This window comes from Budorcas taxicolor, chromosome 3 (assembly GCF_023091745.1).
Source record: "Budorcas taxicolor isolate Tak-1 chromosome 3, Takin1.1, whole genome shotgun sequence".
Taxonomy (NCBI): domain Eukaryota; kingdom Metazoa; phylum Chordata; class Mammalia; order Artiodactyla; family Bovidae; genus Budorcas; species Budorcas taxicolor.
In genome coordinates this window covers 29881069-29898423 of record NC_068912.1, presented here as the reverse complement: position 1 = coordinate 29898423, position 17355 = coordinate 29881069, and the positions used below count along the sequence as shown (strand labels likewise).

General features: G+C 46.1%; 2 protein-coding genes across 5 annotated transcripts; one reads left to right on the top strand and one right to left on the bottom strand.

The window, feature by feature from the left end:
- Nucleotides 1–19: 19 nt before the first annotated feature.
- On the bottom strand, nucleotides 20–9861 carry AP4B1 (adaptor related protein complex 4 subunit beta 1). Of its 4 annotated transcripts, none has more exons than XM_052636616.1 (11): nucleotides 9760–9861; nucleotides 9373–9560; nucleotides 7428–7652; nucleotides 6854–6984; nucleotides 6181–6328; nucleotides 5110–5606; nucleotides 3679–3762; nucleotides 2400–2503; nucleotides 1428–1635; nucleotides 725–1006; nucleotides 20–479 (listed from the first exon to the last, which is right to left on the bottom strand). In XM_052636616.1, exons 2-11 carry the CDS (start codon nucleotides 9483–9485, stop codon nucleotides 52–54), a joined length of 2220 nt encoding a protein of 739 aa, XP_052492576.1. In that variant the 5' UTR covers nucleotides 9486–9560; nucleotides 9760–9861; the 3' UTR covers nucleotides 20–51. The 4 variants fall into 4 exon arrangements, with proteins under 4 accessions (XP_052492576.1, XP_052492577.1, XP_052492575.1 ...); XM_052636617.1 differs by lacking the exon at nucleotides 9760–9861 and adding an exon at nucleotides 9661–9753; XM_052636615.1 differs by lacking the exon at nucleotides 9760–9861 and having other exon boundaries at nucleotides 9373–9709.
- A 517-nt stretch (nucleotides 9862–10378) lies between these two features.
- Nucleotides 10379–16335, top strand: DCLRE1B (DNA cross-link repair 1B). The gene is made up of 4 exons (XM_052638147.1): nucleotides 10379–10567; nucleotides 11400–11565; nucleotides 12303–12485; nucleotides 15245–16335. Exons 1-4 carry the CDS (start codon nucleotides 10379–10381, stop codon nucleotides 16333–16335), a joined length of 1629 nt encoding a protein of 542 aa, XP_052494107.1.
- Nucleotides 16336–17355: the final 1020 nt, after the last annotated feature.

Here is a 17355-nt window from a genome sequence, read left to right as displayed (position 1 = left end):
TAAGGAACTCTGACAGCTATTCATCTCACTATGGACAGACAAGAAGCCATGTTATGATTTTATGTCTCCAATCGTTCCGATCACAGTTTCTAAAACAGAAATAAAACTCTTCAGTGTCTCTGTCCTCGCCTCGCTTTGTTTCACTGAGATCTGCATTTGCAAGTTCGCAGGCTCCAGCAGCAGTTCTGTTAGGAACAGACAGCCAGTGTCGTCCTGAGCACTGAGGTAGGCTTTCCATGGCTGAGTCCCAGCCCGGCTCATCGCGATGGTCTGGATGTTCACGACTTGCAGCGCCATCTGCAGGGTGTCAGGATGGACTGCTCCCTGCCACGGGAACACCTGCTGATGAGCAACTTTGAGGCTCAGCCAAGTTTTCTCAAAACACTCAGCAGTAAGCTGGTGATTGGGGATGAGCATGAGGGCTCCGGAATCAGGGAGTTCCTGAACCCTCTCCTTGTTCTCTTCGGGAATCAGGGGTCCTACAAGAGTCAGAAAGCTTATTTAAGAGACGCTCTCAGTCTGCTGAAACTACATTTTAAAATCTAGATTTCTGAAAGTACACAATGTGATTTTTATCTTTGGAGAAATGGCTTAAATAACCAAAGGCAAATTTTCTTGTTCACAAAGACAAAATTCAAGCAACAATCTGAAGTTTAGCTGGGGTACTTTACTCTCTACCATAAAGATTTTTCATGACAAGATAGAAAATAAGGATGATTTCTACCTGATGTGGGAAAGGCTGCAGTGTTAGGAAGCTCTGGGCCATGATGTTCTACTCCCTGGCATTTAGCTATGGTTGCCCAGCGGGCTTTGCCGTATACTGGCACCAGAGTGTTGAAGTCCAAGGCCCAGCTGTTCACAGGTCTTTCTGCCTGATCCTCCAAAAGTCTGAGGGAAGGGTCAGATTTAGGGCTACACAGGATCTGCTTTGCTTCACTGATGCCAGCTAAGAGGAGGCGATAATAGAAGAGACCTCGATCTCGTACTGCCATGTCCTTTTCTTCCTCTGAGGAAAGATAACAGATTGAGTTAATTAAAAATAAAAACATTATTTCTATCCCTGTGCCCACCAGAATAGGAGGGAGGAAACCCTAGAAAATGTTGACATTTCCTCCTTGGGTCCCAGACACAGCTCATCAAACAATGAAAGCTGTGAGAACCTCTACGACCGACCGTGAAAGTGTTAGTCGTTCAGTTGTGTCTGACTGCTTGTGATCACATGGACTGTAGTTAACGAGGCTCCTCTGTCCATGGAATTCTCCAGGCAAGAATACTGAGTGAGTTGCCATTCCCTTCTCTGGGGGATCTTTCCAACCCAGGGATCAATCCCGGATCTCCTGCATTGCAGGCAGGTTCTTTATCATCTGAGCCACCAGGAGGTATACACAACTGGCCACAGCAAGTACCATTTCCTCTGAAGAGCCTACCTATGCAGTAGTGTAACAAGCGGCCTAGCATGTCCTGGCACTCAGCTGGGCGAGAGAGGAAGAGGCGCAGCACAGCTGTGAGCAGCTCCATCTTGACAGCAGGGAACGTCTCTGACTTCACATTCTCTATGAAGTCTTCCAACACATAAGGAGCATTGGGGATTCTCTTCCCATGGACACCGAGTAACCAGATAAGTGCCTGCTTCCCCTAGGGAATTAGGGAGTAAGAACAGATGCTTAACATTTGGCTGTCCAAAACCCAGGCGAGAGCAGATGGCAGACAGCAGCAGGTTTTGCTTTTCCCCTAGAGTTAGCAGAAAAAGTGTATTTTATTTGCTTCAGCTTGCATTTATTGATCTACCCCCTACTAAACTCTCTACAACAAACAGGAACAAAATTCTACACAAAAAAGGAGACTTATGACTCTCATGCCTATATTGTTTAAGCAATAAAGATTCCTCAGTTTTGGGGCTTTGGCCCCAATTTGGGGTTTCATGCTTCAGTGGAAGTTACTGGAAGATTTCGCTAAGTTACTCCATTAAAGTGGTGATTAACCTAGAGTGTACATCAGAATCGCCTGCAAGGCTTCTTGAAACTGTATGTGTCCAGGGGTTCCCACTTCTGAATAGCTGAGTAGATCTGAGATGAAGCGTAAACACATGTAGAAAGTCCACAAATGACTCTGCTTTTCATGCCAGCTGTAAAACCCTATGGTCTAAATCTCTCACTCAAAATAATGAATACGTTACATGAGAATAATGGTATCAAAATATTTGTAAGGAAACCATAGTTAAATCCTAATGTTTTCATAATTTATATCCTGCCTACACCCAAAAGAGAATCTGAGGTGGCAACTGAGTCTAAGAATTCCCACTTCAGACACTGCATAGAAAGAACAATTAGATTCCATTTCACAGAGCAGGTCCCAAGCACTTCCCCTTTATCAGGAAGTAAAGGAGAATCGTAGTCTACCTCGCTGTCTTGAATGTTCTCCTCACAGCCGGGCAGGGCCTGACACACAGCTTCCGTACACTGAGGACACAACCATGCCAGGTCTCGGAAAGTCTGCACCACCACTGCAGCAAGCTCAGGACACAAGAGCACAGGGTTAGAGCCTCTGTGTGGGAAGGAATCTTAAGAAAAGTCACACAGTCAGGCTGCAGGAATGTCTGCAAAATGGGTGTTGGAGGGGGTGGTCAGTGATCACCTGAGAAATGTCTGGCATGGGCAACAATTTCTTAAATGAATGTTGCTCTTCTCTGATTGCCATCAGGATACAAGAATTAATGTATGCAAAGGCACTTGGTAAACTGGAAAGCCATATACAAATGTGGGGGAGTGCTGCTGTTGAATGATGCTCTGAAGTATAAATGGAAACACCAGGGCTGGGGCTATGGTGAAGCGAGCAAGGTGCCAGGTTGTAAAACGTAAGAGGACACACAGACGTAGCACCTGCATGAACCTGAGACTGAGTGACTCTCTATATACATTACATGTATATATATATATACTCTTTTCTCGTAAGGCTTCTTTTTTTAGCTGTGCTGGGTCTTCGTCACTGTGCAGGCTTTTTTCTAGTTGCGGTAGGTGGGGGCTACCCTCGCGTTGCTGTGCATGGGCTTCTCATTGCTGTGGCTTTTCTTGTCGCAGGGCATAGGCTCTAGGCGCATGGGCTTCAGTAGTTGTGGCGCACCGGCTTAGCTGCCCCACTGCATGTGGGATCTTCTCAGACCAGGGACTGAACCGGTGTGCCCTGCATTGGCAGGTGGATTCTGAAACACTAGGCCGCCAGGGAAGGCCTCCATTCTGGCTCATCACAGGACACTGCATATAAATCCCTGTGCTGTACAGTAGGACCCTGTTGTTTACCCATGCTCTATATAGTAGTGAGCGCCTCTTTAAATGTCTGTATCCTTGGCGCCTTGTTTGCGTCATTCTAGTCCCAGGTCTGGCAGCCACTGCTTACAGTTGCTGTTGTAAAGCAAAAAGAGGGACAAAGGTGGGGAAATGACAGGCAAGGTCATCCTAGCACCCTTCATTAGCTAAACAACAGCCTTGAAGACTCACGGCAACCTGAAGACTCCCTGCCCTGTTAGGTCTATATGCTCCTCTGATGGCAACAAATGATGATGTAAAGAAAAACTTAAACCTCTCATATTCAACAACAAACATGTTCTGAGAAACCATCACAGGCCAGGAAATTGGTCCTCCTCTGAAACACACAAAAAGATCCTAGAATGGTAGCTATTACCCGTGGTAATGTGCTCTTGTCGAACGCCCAGCAACTCTGTTAGAATCTGCATACACTGATCCGTATAGGTCCTGGCGATGCCACCTACAGAGGAAGGAAAGCAGAAAAAGTGTTAAGTCAAATATTAGCACCTCATTCTGAAACAATTTCCTACCAACCAAAAACAAAGAGGACCGGAAATACCTAAAAAAAAAAAAATCACACCTTGCTTGATGAAATAAGAATTTAAGGGAACTTAGGTAAAAATGAATTCCCTATTGAACAAGGTTGAAAATTTCAGAGTATTTATGTGGCAGCCAGTTTGTTGCAGCACACCTGCGCAGGAGTATTCCTGCTGGGGACACTTGACCGCAGCCTCCAGATGGCAGGGTTTCTACTCCCCTCTTTGTTTCCTCTTTTCTGCCCCTGAAAATAGCCATACTTTATTCTACATAGCAGAGTTCCTCCTCCTCCTCCTTCCCTTGAAGTCCTCCAAAACTGAGCTCCCCAGCTGCTTTCATGTTGTGGCTCACTTTAGCTCTTTAAATTCCAGACATGGTAGTGTGAAAAGGTCTGTAAGCCTTAGGTTTTACTCCATGTTGGTCTACTCAGCATAATTCGGAGTAGCCCAGAGTAGAAGCTCAATAAATGATTGTTGAATTGACACAGGACTTTGAGTCAGGAAAGCTGGGTTTCAGTCCCAGTTCAGGAACTATATAAACTTTGGGCAATTTAAGAATCTTTTTGTGCCCGAGTTGCTTCATCTTAAAACGAAGTTAATAACCACTTGTCCACTTTTCTTGACTGTCTCACAAGACTGTAGGAAGATGATATACAGAAAAGCATTTTCAGTAAGGTACAACAAGAGGCAGTATAAATTGTGCTGGACTTCCTGGATGGTCTGACAGTGGATGGGAATCTGCCTGCCAATGCAGGAGGACACGGGTTCGACCCCTGTTCCAGGAAGATCCCATATGCTGTGGGGCAGCTAAGCTCGGGAGCCTCAACTACCCAGCCAGTGCACCAGAGCCCAAGAGCTACAGCTAGGGAAGCCAGTGCACCTAGAGTCCATGCTCCACAGCAAGAGAAGCCACACAATGAGAAGCCCGTGTACACAACAAAGAGTAGTCCCCGCTTCCTCAACTAGAGAAAGCCTCAGAGCAGCAACTAAGACCCAGTGCAACCCAAAATAAATAAATGTTTTTTAAAGTCAATTAATTAATCATGTGATACTTTGAATCACCTGTAGTCTATATCCTAGAAAAGACGTGGCAACGCCGGTGTTGGCCAAAAGAGCCTTCCTCCCCCACTTATTCGCAGTCACTGACCCCGTGTTTTGAAGCTAGATCCTTTCCCTTGAAGCAAGACTCATTCCCTTTTGCTCTCTGTCGTTCCCCAGCTCTCTAGCTGTTTGGTGTAGGCTCTCATGAAGGAAAAGCAGCAGACACCTACCAATGGCGAGGATGGCGGCCTGCGCGAAGTCGGCGGACACGTCGGTGCAGTATCCTCGAAGCTCCTCCAGCACCTGCTGCACATTCTCGTCGTTCACCAGCTCACACAGCACCTCCACCTTCTGGAGCTTGATGTAGTGGGGCTCCGAATAGGAGCAGAAAAACTTCTTGTAGTGGCTGCTGAAGTGACCCGGCAAGCTGTGCAGGATCTGGCGCACATGGCAGAGGGCAGCAAAGCAGAGCTCTCGACTCTCTGAAGAACAGGCAGCCAGCAGAGGGCCCTTGACTTGCATGAGCACGTCGGTCTGCACGTGGGGGAATTTTTTGGCCAAGATCAAAAAGAGTTTGGTGGCTCCCATCACCACGCCTGGGCTGCTGCTCTTGAGAAAACTGTCCAACAGATTGAGAATGTCAAACAGCTCCTCCTCACTTCGGGGTTGGTAGCGGAGCAGAAAGTTCAAGACTTCAGCCTGGCCCCACTGGTCCAGTTTTGACATTCTATCCAAAAAAGAAAACAAATGGGCTATGTTAGCAACAAAATTAGGACCACCTCCATGCGATTGCTCTGTCACTAGTCATCTGCTCATCACGATAAGGGGAGAATTCTTAAAAATAGGTTGTACTATAATTGAATTATTCTTTTTACGTATTACTTAAAGTTTATACAAAGTCTTTAAATAACAAGATGAGTTCACAGTACAAATGCATTCTCATCTAGGGCCACAGACATGATTGCTATAGCCTAGACCCAGACTCTCTACATTGTAAGATAGTATGTGTGAATGGCTTAGTTTGGGGGACATAATGACTGCAGGGACAGAACCTATCCCCGAAGGATCTTTCTGCCATCTCTCTATATTATCAAAAGGAACTAAGACCAAAAAAAAAAAAAAAAGACACACAAAACTTACAATGAAACATGAGGTAGTTAATGGTTACAGTTAACTTTTTTTTTACTGCTCTACAGAAGTTGTTCAAGAACCTCTCCTTCATTCAATACATCAACAAGATCCGACTATGATGCAGAGATGCAGATCTGATCATGATAAAAAGAGAACAGAGGCATCCAAACCGATTTAAGAGATGGTGGGCGATGGGCTTATTGATGACTACACCTCCTTCCTGTTTCAGAATTTCCTCTAGAGACCTTAGGCAGTTCACAACCACAATTGGATCCTGGTCGCGCAGCAAACTATATAATTCATTTACCAGGGCACCATCTACGAAAGAACAAAGATCTCATATAAACAGAAACTTCAGAGTCATGGGGATAGAGCCAGAATAATAGTTCCAGGCAGACAAAACTGAACCTCTCTGCTATTACACAAAAGTAACAAAAGCAGTAACAATGTACAAGGCTAAAAATTGCCATTTCCAGACTATCCTAAGTAGTTGATGCAAAGAATTTCACCTGAACCCCAAAGAAAGAACTTCTTTAAGCTCAGAAATACCAAGCCTTGCATCCTACTTAAAAGAGACACCTAGGGTAGAAGGGAAGTTCAAGAGGGAGAGGATATATGTATATTTCTGGATGATTCACGTTGTTCTACGGCAGAAACCAACACAACATGTAAAGCAATTATCCTCCAAATAAAAATAAATTTAAGAAATAAAATGAAATTTTAAAAAAGGGATATCCAGTAGAGCCACATTATTATTTTCTATCAAACGACATAATGTTTCACAAAGTCATATAATGGAAGCACAGATAAATACTGATGATGATAGATTACATTGAAACTTACCCACTTCGGAGTCACCATGAAGATTATGCATCTTGGCACAGCCAAGGACTGCTACCCTCCTGACATATGAAGCCTTATCCCGCAGACCATTGAGAATTGGCTGTTGGATATATTCCTGCACACCAGGCATCCTAAGCAACACATTCTGGAGTCAGCCAGATCCTAAAGTACTAGTGTTGACATAATTTAGCCCCTATTCACTTAACAGAGGGCTTAGTAGATGTTTGAATATGCATTGGTCAGATTCTTCTCAAACTCAAGAAAGCTGCTGCCAAACTTAAAATGCATCACTTGACTTTTCATGTGGAATAATGCTACATAGGCAAGTTAAAATACACGCACATTTAGAAATCTTTAACCATTTCACTGAGAGTAAGGTAGAAAAAAAATCCCTTAATAAAATCATCTATATAGTTTTTTAACTATAAAGTAATAGCTGACAACCTGAGTTTAGGTTACAACCGTGTTTTCCCCAGTATTAAGGAACTCAAATAAATTGTCATCATTAAAAATCTGCCTGTGACCACATGAACTCTTCAGCCACTGAGATGCAGGAAGGGAAGAGAGAGCTCACCTGAGGCTACACATGCTCCGTAATGCCAGCCCTCGCACCATCGGGTTGGGGTCCGAACAGTCTTTGCACAGTGTATTGATGGCCAGGAGAGCCAGATCTGGTTTCAGGGGAGCGTAGGTACACATGTAGAGATAAACTAACTTCTTCTGAACAATATCCACAGTGGCACTAGCTTTCACCATTTCCATGAAAACACCAGACATGTCCACCCCTTGAGTCATGTGCCTGAAACCAATACACACAGCAGGGAAAAGTAAAATATATAATCCCCAACCCACCACCACCACCCTACAGAAAGCCTTTTACTTATACATGTCCTGGATAGCTAACTAGACTGTGACCTTTCAGAGGGAAGCAACCAGGTCTACCTTTTCTATCATATCACACAAAACTTAACATGGCCTGCAATAAACGTTCTTCTGTTCATTCAACAAACACTTACAGAATTCCTAGTATTGATACATTCCAACAGCATTCAGCTTTTACATTCCAGGGATATGTTCTGGGGACATAATCTGAGGAAGGCATGTTCTCGGACATGAAGGAACTCAAATCTACCGAGCGGGCAGACAAGGACACCTCTAATTACAGAATGACTGAAAAGTATTACAACAGAAATAACCGATAAGGTGCAGTGGGTATCTAACACTGCCAAGAAGTAATACTTGAGTCAAATTAGCAGGAGCTCCAGGGAAGTGTAGTAGATAGGTAATGATACACACCGTAAGGCATGTGGACATGAGCAAGAATGGTATATTCTTTTGACAGTCTGAAGGTAGTTAACAGGGTGTTCCTTGGATGTTATGGTAAGAAATTTGGACTTTATTCTGTAGATCACAGTAAACTGTGATCTCCTATAGGAATTTGAGGGGATGTCTGTTCAAAATGCAGATTCCTGGGTTCCATCCCACCTACTGAAATCAGAATTACTGGATTGAATGAAATTTTTACATTTTCTTAAAAAGCATTAAAGAAGCATTTAAAAAGCATAAAAAGCATTAAAATTTTAAAAAGCATTCTTAAAAACTTCCGTGCATGTTAAAGTTTGTGATAGAAAGTTTGCTACAGGCAAGAGATACATTGTCAAATTCATATATTGGAAAATCATTCTAACTGAAATGGGAGCAAGGTGACCTAATATTCTGCTGTTGTTGTAGTCACTCAAGATGACCTGATACTTTGTTGTTGTTTAGTTGCTAAGACATATCTGACTCTTCTTGCAACCCCATGGCCTGTAGCCTGCCAGGCTCCTCTGTCCTGGGATTTTCCAAGCAAGAATCCTGGAGTCTGCTGCCATTTCCTTCTCCAGGGGATCTTCCTGACCCAGGTATGAAACTGGAGTCTCCTGCATTGGCAGCGGATTCTTTACCACTGAGTCAGCAGGGAAGCCCTGACCTATTCTTAAACCACTGCAATTCTGTTTAATAAAGAAAGCAGAACAGCAGTGCCAATTTTTAAAAAAGAGGATGGATATTTAGAACCATAAATCCATACCACCTGACTTGAGCAGTGAAGATCAGGTGTCATCAAGACTGACTCCCACATTTGGGCAGCTAGGTGGTGACATTTATCAACACAATACAAGCAGAAGAGCAGGTCTGGGAAGGTGGAGGGAAGAATGCAGGTGCTATTTTGCATGCCTTTGAAGACAGATCCAGGCAGAAATGCCAAGCAAGCAATAGGATGTGTGAGTCTGAGGATAAAAAAGGACGTTTGTACTAGATATAGATCAGCAGTACAAGTTCAAGATATGGTTGAAACCACCCAGCTGAGTAAAAGAAGCAAAATATGCCCCACAAGGGAGACTTATATGTCATTCCAGAGAAGCAGAAAGGCCAAACCGTACAACTGCCATGTATGAAAATTCACTAACGCTTTCTGCGCAGCCATGGGGAGAGAGGCCTGCTGGGGATGGCAATGGGGGAATTAGGGCGTTAGGTGATACCTAATCACTCGCTGGATGACACTCCGATAGCGCAGCCTATCAGCCTGAATGTGAGGATTACACAGAGCCTTCTTCAGCTCCTTCACCACGTCCTCGGAGCCAAGGTACGGCATCTTCTCCAACAGTCACGGGGCAGTTTCCACAGATCCCTAGGGAACTCGGGCTCCTTCTAGCCCTGATGTGGGGACCTGGGTAAAGGAAATGTCAGTCAGCGAAGGGACAACAGGCGCGATCTCGCCCCAGCCTTGTCTTCCCCAAGGCCCGCAACCAGGACCTAGCATACTCAACTTCAACCCTCTTGCTTCCGGGAGCGGCCCACCCGAGGCTCTGCGCTTCTATCCCGGGACCCGCAGGCCGGTTCACCCCGCCCACACAGCTCTCCCCAACCTCTAGGTCCTCGGCTTGATTTCCAGCCCTGCAGCCAACTGTCCGTGAACCCCTCCCTCTCCAGTTCCAGCCTTTCTTGCGCCTCCACGCGGTTGCCGTCACCTAGAGGCCCAATCAAGCTCTCTGCGGAAGTCCCGCCTCCTCCAGAGGGACCGCGTATTGCAGCTGCCAATCACCCTCTCCCAGTGAGCGCCGAGCGCAGCCTGGATCCCGACCTTTGGGTGCCCTTCCGCCAACCTCTCACCTCCCGGTGGGGCTGCGCGGCTCCCTCTGGCGGAGCTGCTGCGGGCAATCGGAAGTTGACTACTTCGGCCTGTCTCCGCCCAGCAGCGCGCGCTTTGAGTGCCGGGCTTCTGCCCCTGGTCCTGCGCGTTCGGGGGAGTGGCGCTCGGTTGGGCGCCTTCTGCGGTTTGAGATTCCATCCAAACTCCTACCAGCAAGGTCACTTCCTTCTTTCTGCCCAATCTGGCCATTCATTCCCTCACTGGGCTGGCTTTTTCTTACGGTCTCTAGCCCTGTTCTTGCCCGAGCATTTTTTTTTTCAGGGCGGCATGGTAGGAGCCTCACACAGGAGCTCTGTTCCCATGAAGAACCCACTGGTGACTCGAACCCCGCCACCATGAACGGGGTCTTGATCCCTCATACGCCCATCGCTGTGGATTTTTGGAGCCTGCGCCGGGCTGGCTCCGCCCGACTCTTCTTCTTGACCCACATGCACTCGGACCACACGGTGGGTCTGACTAGCACCTGGACCCGGCCCCTCTACTGCTCCCCAATCACGGCTTACCTCTTGCACCGTCACCTACAGGTATGGGGGGCTGGAGTCGGCCTCGGAGAATTCGTCCTGGCATCTGGGTGGGGTCTTCCGATCTGTCAGCCTTGGAGTCATAGAGTTGTGGCCAGGAGAACTGATTTTTACAAAAGCGACAGTTTTGGGGAACCCAGAAGTGCATATATTAAACCCAGAACAAGAGTGGTTTCCAACTGGCCGGCTTGGGATGTTTCCCCGATAAAACTGGGGAGGACTTCTAGGCCTTTCAAGGAAACTGTTCCTATTTCTTCACATAAGCTAGGCCAGTGTTTTCCAAACTTGGCTCCTAAGAATTCATCTAGTGTTCTGAGTAAGATTCTCCAGTGCCTCCCTCCTCCCACATTTGAATCAGTAGACATAGCTGATGTAGGTTCTGGAAATCTGGCTGGAATTTTTTTCACAGGTACTCCCCCCAAGGGCTACCCTGGTGGCTCAGACGGTAAAGAATCCGCCTGCAATTCGGGAGACCTGAGTCCGATCCCGGGGTCGGGAAAATCCCCTGGAGAAGGGTGTGGTAACACACTCCAGTATTCTTGCCTGGAGAATTCTATGGACAGAGGAATCTAGTGGGCTACAGTCCATGGGGTGGCAAAGAGTTGGCCACGACTGAGTGACTGAGCACAGCACTCCAAGGGGTTATTATGATTTGGAAAGTTGAGGAATGGTTGAGTAGACTTGCTTTCAGCACTCTTAATTTAGCCTTGTAGGAAGAATGGGGTAGAGAGAGGGAGGAGGAAGAGAGGACTGTGATCCCTATCACAGCTTCTGAACCAGGGCAGTATCAGGGAGAGGCGTCTGTGTTTCCTGGGATGACCTGCTGTTTCTTCAGGTATCTAAGCAGTGGATCCGAGCCCTGGAGGTTGGTGAGAGCCATGTCCTGCCTCTAGATGAAGTTGGGCGAGAGACCATGACGGTCACCCTCTTGGATGCCAATCACTGCCCTGGCTCTGTCATGTTTCTCTTTGAAGGATACTTTGGAACCATCCTCTACACAGGTGGGCTTCCAGAGGGGTCCTTACCACTTTCCCAGCCTAGACACTCTTTTTTTTTTTTTTTTTGACCAAGCGCTATGGTTTTCAAGATCTTAGTTCCCCCACCTGGGATTGAACCAGTCCTGCCAGCAATGAAAGCACTGAATCCTAACCACTGGACGGCCAGAAAATTCCCAACATTACTTTTCTTGAGTAGTTTTGATTCATAGTAGAAGCCTGGAGGCTTCTTAGCTTCATGTCACATGAGCACAATGACCCTTTCTCAATTAATTTTTCATTCTTTAAGGGTACAGTTCAGTTCAGTTCAGTCGCTCAGTTGCAACCCCATGAATCACAGCACGCCAGGCCTCCCTGTCCATCACCAACTCCCAGAGTTCACTCAAACTCACGTCCATTGAGTTGGTGATGCCATCCAGCCATCTCATCCTCTGTCGTCCCCAATCCCTCCCAGCATCAGAGCCTTTTCCAATGAGTCAACTCTTCGCATGAGATGGCCAAAGTACTGGAGTTTCAGCTTTAGTATCATTCCTTCCAAAGAACACCCACTTTGCAAAGAGTAATGAAAATGCAGGAGCACGATGGAGACATTGCCACAAAGAAACTCTGCTACATTAGATCACTGCTAGACTCTAGTTTTTTCCAAGATGCCAATAGGCAAATGCCCATCTGCTGTTGGAATTGGGAGAGGCTTGTCTTCTATGCTTTTGTCTCTGACTATGCCTCCCATATTTTTTTCCCAGGTGATTTTCGGTATACACCATCCATGCTGAAGGAGCCAGCCCTGAGGCTGGGGAAACAGATTCATACCTTATACCTAGACAATACCAATTGCAACCCAGACCTAGTTCTTCCTTCCCAAGAAGAAGCTGCCCGCCAGATTGTTGAGCTCATTCGAAAGCACCCACAACATAACGTAAAAATTGGTGAGGGTTTTCCTTTTTCTCTCACTCATGGAACTAGTGAATCTATTTTCTTTGGGGGTTCTTACATCTTTCATGTCTTTGTGCAGATCTCTTTTTCTCCATGAAATCTACCCTGACCTTATTATTTAAAAGTACATCTCTGCTCCCACATTCCCAACCTCAGATCCCCTAAACCAATTCAACTTTTTCACTTTTTCATGGCACTCAACTTCCCACAGACTTCATGTTTTCCTGTACTGTTGCTTATTGTTGATTGCCTATCCCCACTTCTGCCACACACACGTTTATTCCTTGAGAGCATGGTTGGAGGTGGGAAGAAGTCTTACGTGTTTGTGTCTCCCCCTGCTAGAATGGAAATTTCACAATAAACAGGCTTTTTGTTTCACTTACGGATATCTGCCAGATGCCTAGATTAATGCCTGATAGAGGAATTTGATATTTATTGATATTTATTTGATATTATTTGATATTTATTAGAAAGTGAATACAGTTTATCAGAATGTAGATACTCAAGTGAGTGTTAAGCTTGTAATTAGATACATTGAAATTGCAGCTGGAATTGCCTTTTGAGATAGTTTATGAAAATCAGTTTTTATTTTTTAAAATGTAATAGATTTAATTCCAAATACCTTTTTTAAACATTTTAATTTATTTAGCTGTGATGGGTCTTAGCTGTGGCATGTGGGATCTAGTTCCCTGACTAGGGACTGAACCCAGGCCCCCTGCATTGGAAGCATGGAGTCTTAGGCACTGGACCACCAGGGAAGCCAAATGACTTTTTTGATTGTTTCCAAAATTGTAATAAATCCACAAAAGGAAGATTTGCCACCATGATGAATATTTTAAAAGGATATGCCCCAACTCTGAAAGGAGTTTCAAAATAGGCTTAAACAGAGGCATTGAAAACAAATTGTATACCTTCTAGAGTGACACCAAATTGATGGAGAGATATTCTCTTTCAGGATTGCTTGACTTCATGAAGAAAATACCAGTCCTAAGTCTTCTCGGAGTTTTTAACACAGAATTTTCCTAGAGGAGCATAGCTGGCTAGGAGGGTACTACAGAAGGGCTTGATTAACTTTTCAGATATACAATAAGCCCGTACTATGTGTCAAATATTCTGATAGGCAGTGGGAATAGAAAAATGAATAAAATATGAGGGTTTAAAGTCTAGTAGTAAAGGGCCTAGGATAAGTTTTTTAAAAAAAGGGTGAGGGGGGATAGGGAGAAGAAATCAGCTACATTTGTGCCCAAAGAGTGAGATTTTGAACCATGATGAGGAATAAAGTGGATATAAAGGAAATACAGGTTCTTTAAAGGAGGGCACAATCTGACTGTAGACTTGAAACACACCCTCAGAAAAGGTCTGTGAATGACTGTTTAAATAGCATCTCCTATATCTGTTATAAGCATTATCCAAATTCAGGCCTCCATTTCTTTCTAAGTACTATTTGGACCTTCTAAATGGTACTTCTGCTTTCAATATAGTCTTGTCCAGGCCTTCGAATAACATTGCTGCCACTTTTTTTTTTTCTAAAACCCTGCTCTGATCCTGTGATTTGAATTAGCCATTTTCCTGCTTTCAACTCCTCCATGACTCACCTTTACTTAACAGAATCAAATCCAAGCTCCCTAGCAGTACATGCAAAGCCCTCTGTTATATGGCCCTTGCTCACCTCTCTAGTGTCCTTTCTTACCCATTTCTTTCTACCTTAGAAACACCAAAATGACCTCTCTTAAAATGTTCTCTGCCATCCCCTTCCCTTGGCAGATTAACTTGGACCCATCATTTAGGACTCAGCTAAGTGTTTGTTATCAGGAAGCTTTCCCTAACTCCATCAACTGGTAGATACTTCTCTGTGCCCCATAATACTGTGTGCGTGTCTCTAACATGCATTTTTTCTGGATCCTCGTGTAGATGACACTCCCTGAGGGCTGAGATTGTTGGTTGTTTTCACAGTGCTAAACGCTTGGTAGGTGCGTTCCTTTGCCGAACTGAATGAATGAGTGGATTCTGTGTGAGCTTTCTCCCTACCCCATCCTCCATGTGTGCTCAGTCCCATCCCACCCTCTGTGACTCCATGGACTGTAGCCCGTCAGGCTCCTCTGTCCATGGGATTCTCCAGGCAGGAATACTGGAGTGCGTTGCCATTTCCTCCTCCAGGGGATTGTCCCAACTGCCTGCGTCTCCTAGATTGGCAGGTGGACTCTTTACCACTGAGCCTCCTGGGAAGCCCCATCCTCCATATACCTAGCTCACATGCACCTCCTTCCTCATATATAAACAGGGGATAGTCCCATTAACTTTGTGTATTTTTATTAAAACACTTGGTTGACTTATTAGGATTCCCCCATAGCTTCATTAAGGAGGGCATGGCAACCCACTCCAGTGTTCTTGCCTGGAGAATCCTCCACGGACAGAGGAGCCTGGTGGACCTCAGTCCTCGGGGTCGCAGAGTCCGACACGACTGAGCGACTAAGCACATAGCTTCACTGTGGCTTCTCTGTGGCTCAGTGGTAAAGAATCCACCTGCCAGTGTGGGATCAGTCCCTGTGTCAGGAAGATCCCCTGGAGGAGGAAATGGCTACCCACTCCAGGATTCTTGCCTGGGAAATCCCATGGACAGAGGAGCCTGGCGGGCTACAGTCCATGAGGTGTCACAAAAGAGTTGGACATGATTTAGCAACCAAACAACTACAGTAACATAGCTTCATTGTCTTCCTTTGTTAGTTTCCCCAATCTCTTTAACATTATTCAGGACTCTACAGCCTGGGAAAAGAGTCACTGCTGGAGCGGCTGGCCCTGGAGTTTCAGACCTGGGTGGTACTGAGTCCTCGGCGCCTGGAATTGGTACAGCTGCTGGGCCTGGCGGATGTGTTCACAGTGGAGGAGAAGGCTGGCCGCATCCATGCTGTGGACCACATGGAGATCTGCCATTCCGCCATGCTGCGTTGGAACCAGACCCACCCTACCATTGCCATCCTCCCCACCAGCCGGAAGATCTACCGCTCCCACCCGGATATCCACATCATCCCTTACTCTGACCATTCCTCCTACTCAGAGCTCCGTGTCTTTGTTGCAGCACTAAAACCTTGCCAGGTGGTGCCCATTGTCCGGCGACAACCCTGTAGGGACTACTTCCAGGACAGCTTGAGCCCCAGGCTCTCTGTGCCCCTGATTCCAGACTCTGTACAGCAATACATGAGTTCCTCCTCCAGAAATCCAAGTTTTCTGTGGCTGTTTTTAGAAAGGAAGCTCAAGAGACTGAGAACCCAGGGTGTCGTGTTTGAATCCCTTGAGGAAGATGCTGATCACTCTCAAGCTGACAGGGACTCAAAGAAGACCAAGAATGAGAACCTGGCTGGGGAGCTTGAGAAGCAGCCCTCCCGCCATCCTCTGCAAATCAAGAAGCAGTTGTTCCCAGATGTCTGCAGCCGAGAAGGGGAGGGGGCAGTCCCTTCCTCTGAGTCCCAGAAGATGATGACTATAGTAACTACCCCTTCGGGTTTTCCGGTATACTTAAGGTCTACAAATGAGAAATTTCCTTCTCTGGAAACTGGGGAGGAAAATCGTGTAGGGCCCTACTTGTTACCCATGGGAGACAGTGTGGCCTTGGCCGGCACAGAGAACCAGAGAGCCTGGATGGGCCAGGATTCTCCCCTGTCTCCCAGCAGTGAGGCTGCCCCTCTTCTGGCTTCTGAGTTCAGGGGCCTGGCACTCAAATACCTTCTGACTCCAGTGAACTTTATCCAGACAGGATTTTCTTCCAGGGTCTTCGACCAGCAAGTGGAAAAATACCACAAACTCTTGAGTACAGACGGGAGAGTACAGAATGACAACCTTGCTTGATCCGACTGCACTTTTTTAAAATGCATCAAGAGTTGTTTATTTTCAAAGTTAGCACTCTGTATTTCCACCACTAACAAATGGCAGTGCCACAGCCCTACTGTACTTTTGAAGATAGTGGTAGATGGCTTATTTGGGGCCTTTTCTGTGTTACAGGCCCACCCTGTAACAACACTTCTCAAGGTGTGTTCATTGGACTCCTGGTGCTTATGGAATCCTTGGTTCTCTAATTGACTGGTGTTTAAGAAACACTTTCCATTATAATACCTTTACAGTATTTGTGAGCACTTAAAGGTTCTGAGAAGTCCTATAGGAACTTTTAAACTTTGTTTAACCCAGTATTTCTGTAACCTCTTTGAACATGTAGTCCCCTTTTGTGACTGCAGAGAGAGATGAAGGGTCTTTTCAGAAAGGACCAGTTTATTCCCCCTGTTTTGCATGTCATGTGTCATTCCCCATGTCCCCTTCTGTCTCTTCCTAGATAAAAGCCCCTAGGTAGTTCTGTTCTTTAATTCAGGAACTGTGGTGCAGGAAGATAGAGTGGTGACCCAGGCAGCTTGCTCCAGTCCTGAATGTCACTGACCCCATCTAAGTCACTTCCTGTCTCTGCCTCAGGGAGGGAACAGAAGTGATGAATGTCCTTAGAAAAGTGGAGAAAAATTCCACCTCTCCTCCATGAGAGTTTGCAGTTAGTGTCCCTGGGGACCTACCTGGAAGAGAGCCAGCTGGGGGGACTGGACGCCCCTCACCAAGGCAGTACCTGGAACTCAGCCGACAGTTAGGCTGAGGGTTAGAATGGGCCTCCCAGCCGCCTGGAGGCCCCAACTGTGTGGCAAAATAAGGTTACAGAAGATCAAATATGCTGCCAGGTAGTCCCGATTGGTCACATAACTGGGATATTTGCTGTCCCCCCTTCCACTCTATCTCCCCTCGTCCTCAGGTTGATAGCCAGAGGACACAGCCTGTTGGTTTTAGTATCCAGGGCAGAGACCAAGAAGCCAGCTGGTGGAAGGGGTGGGGGTG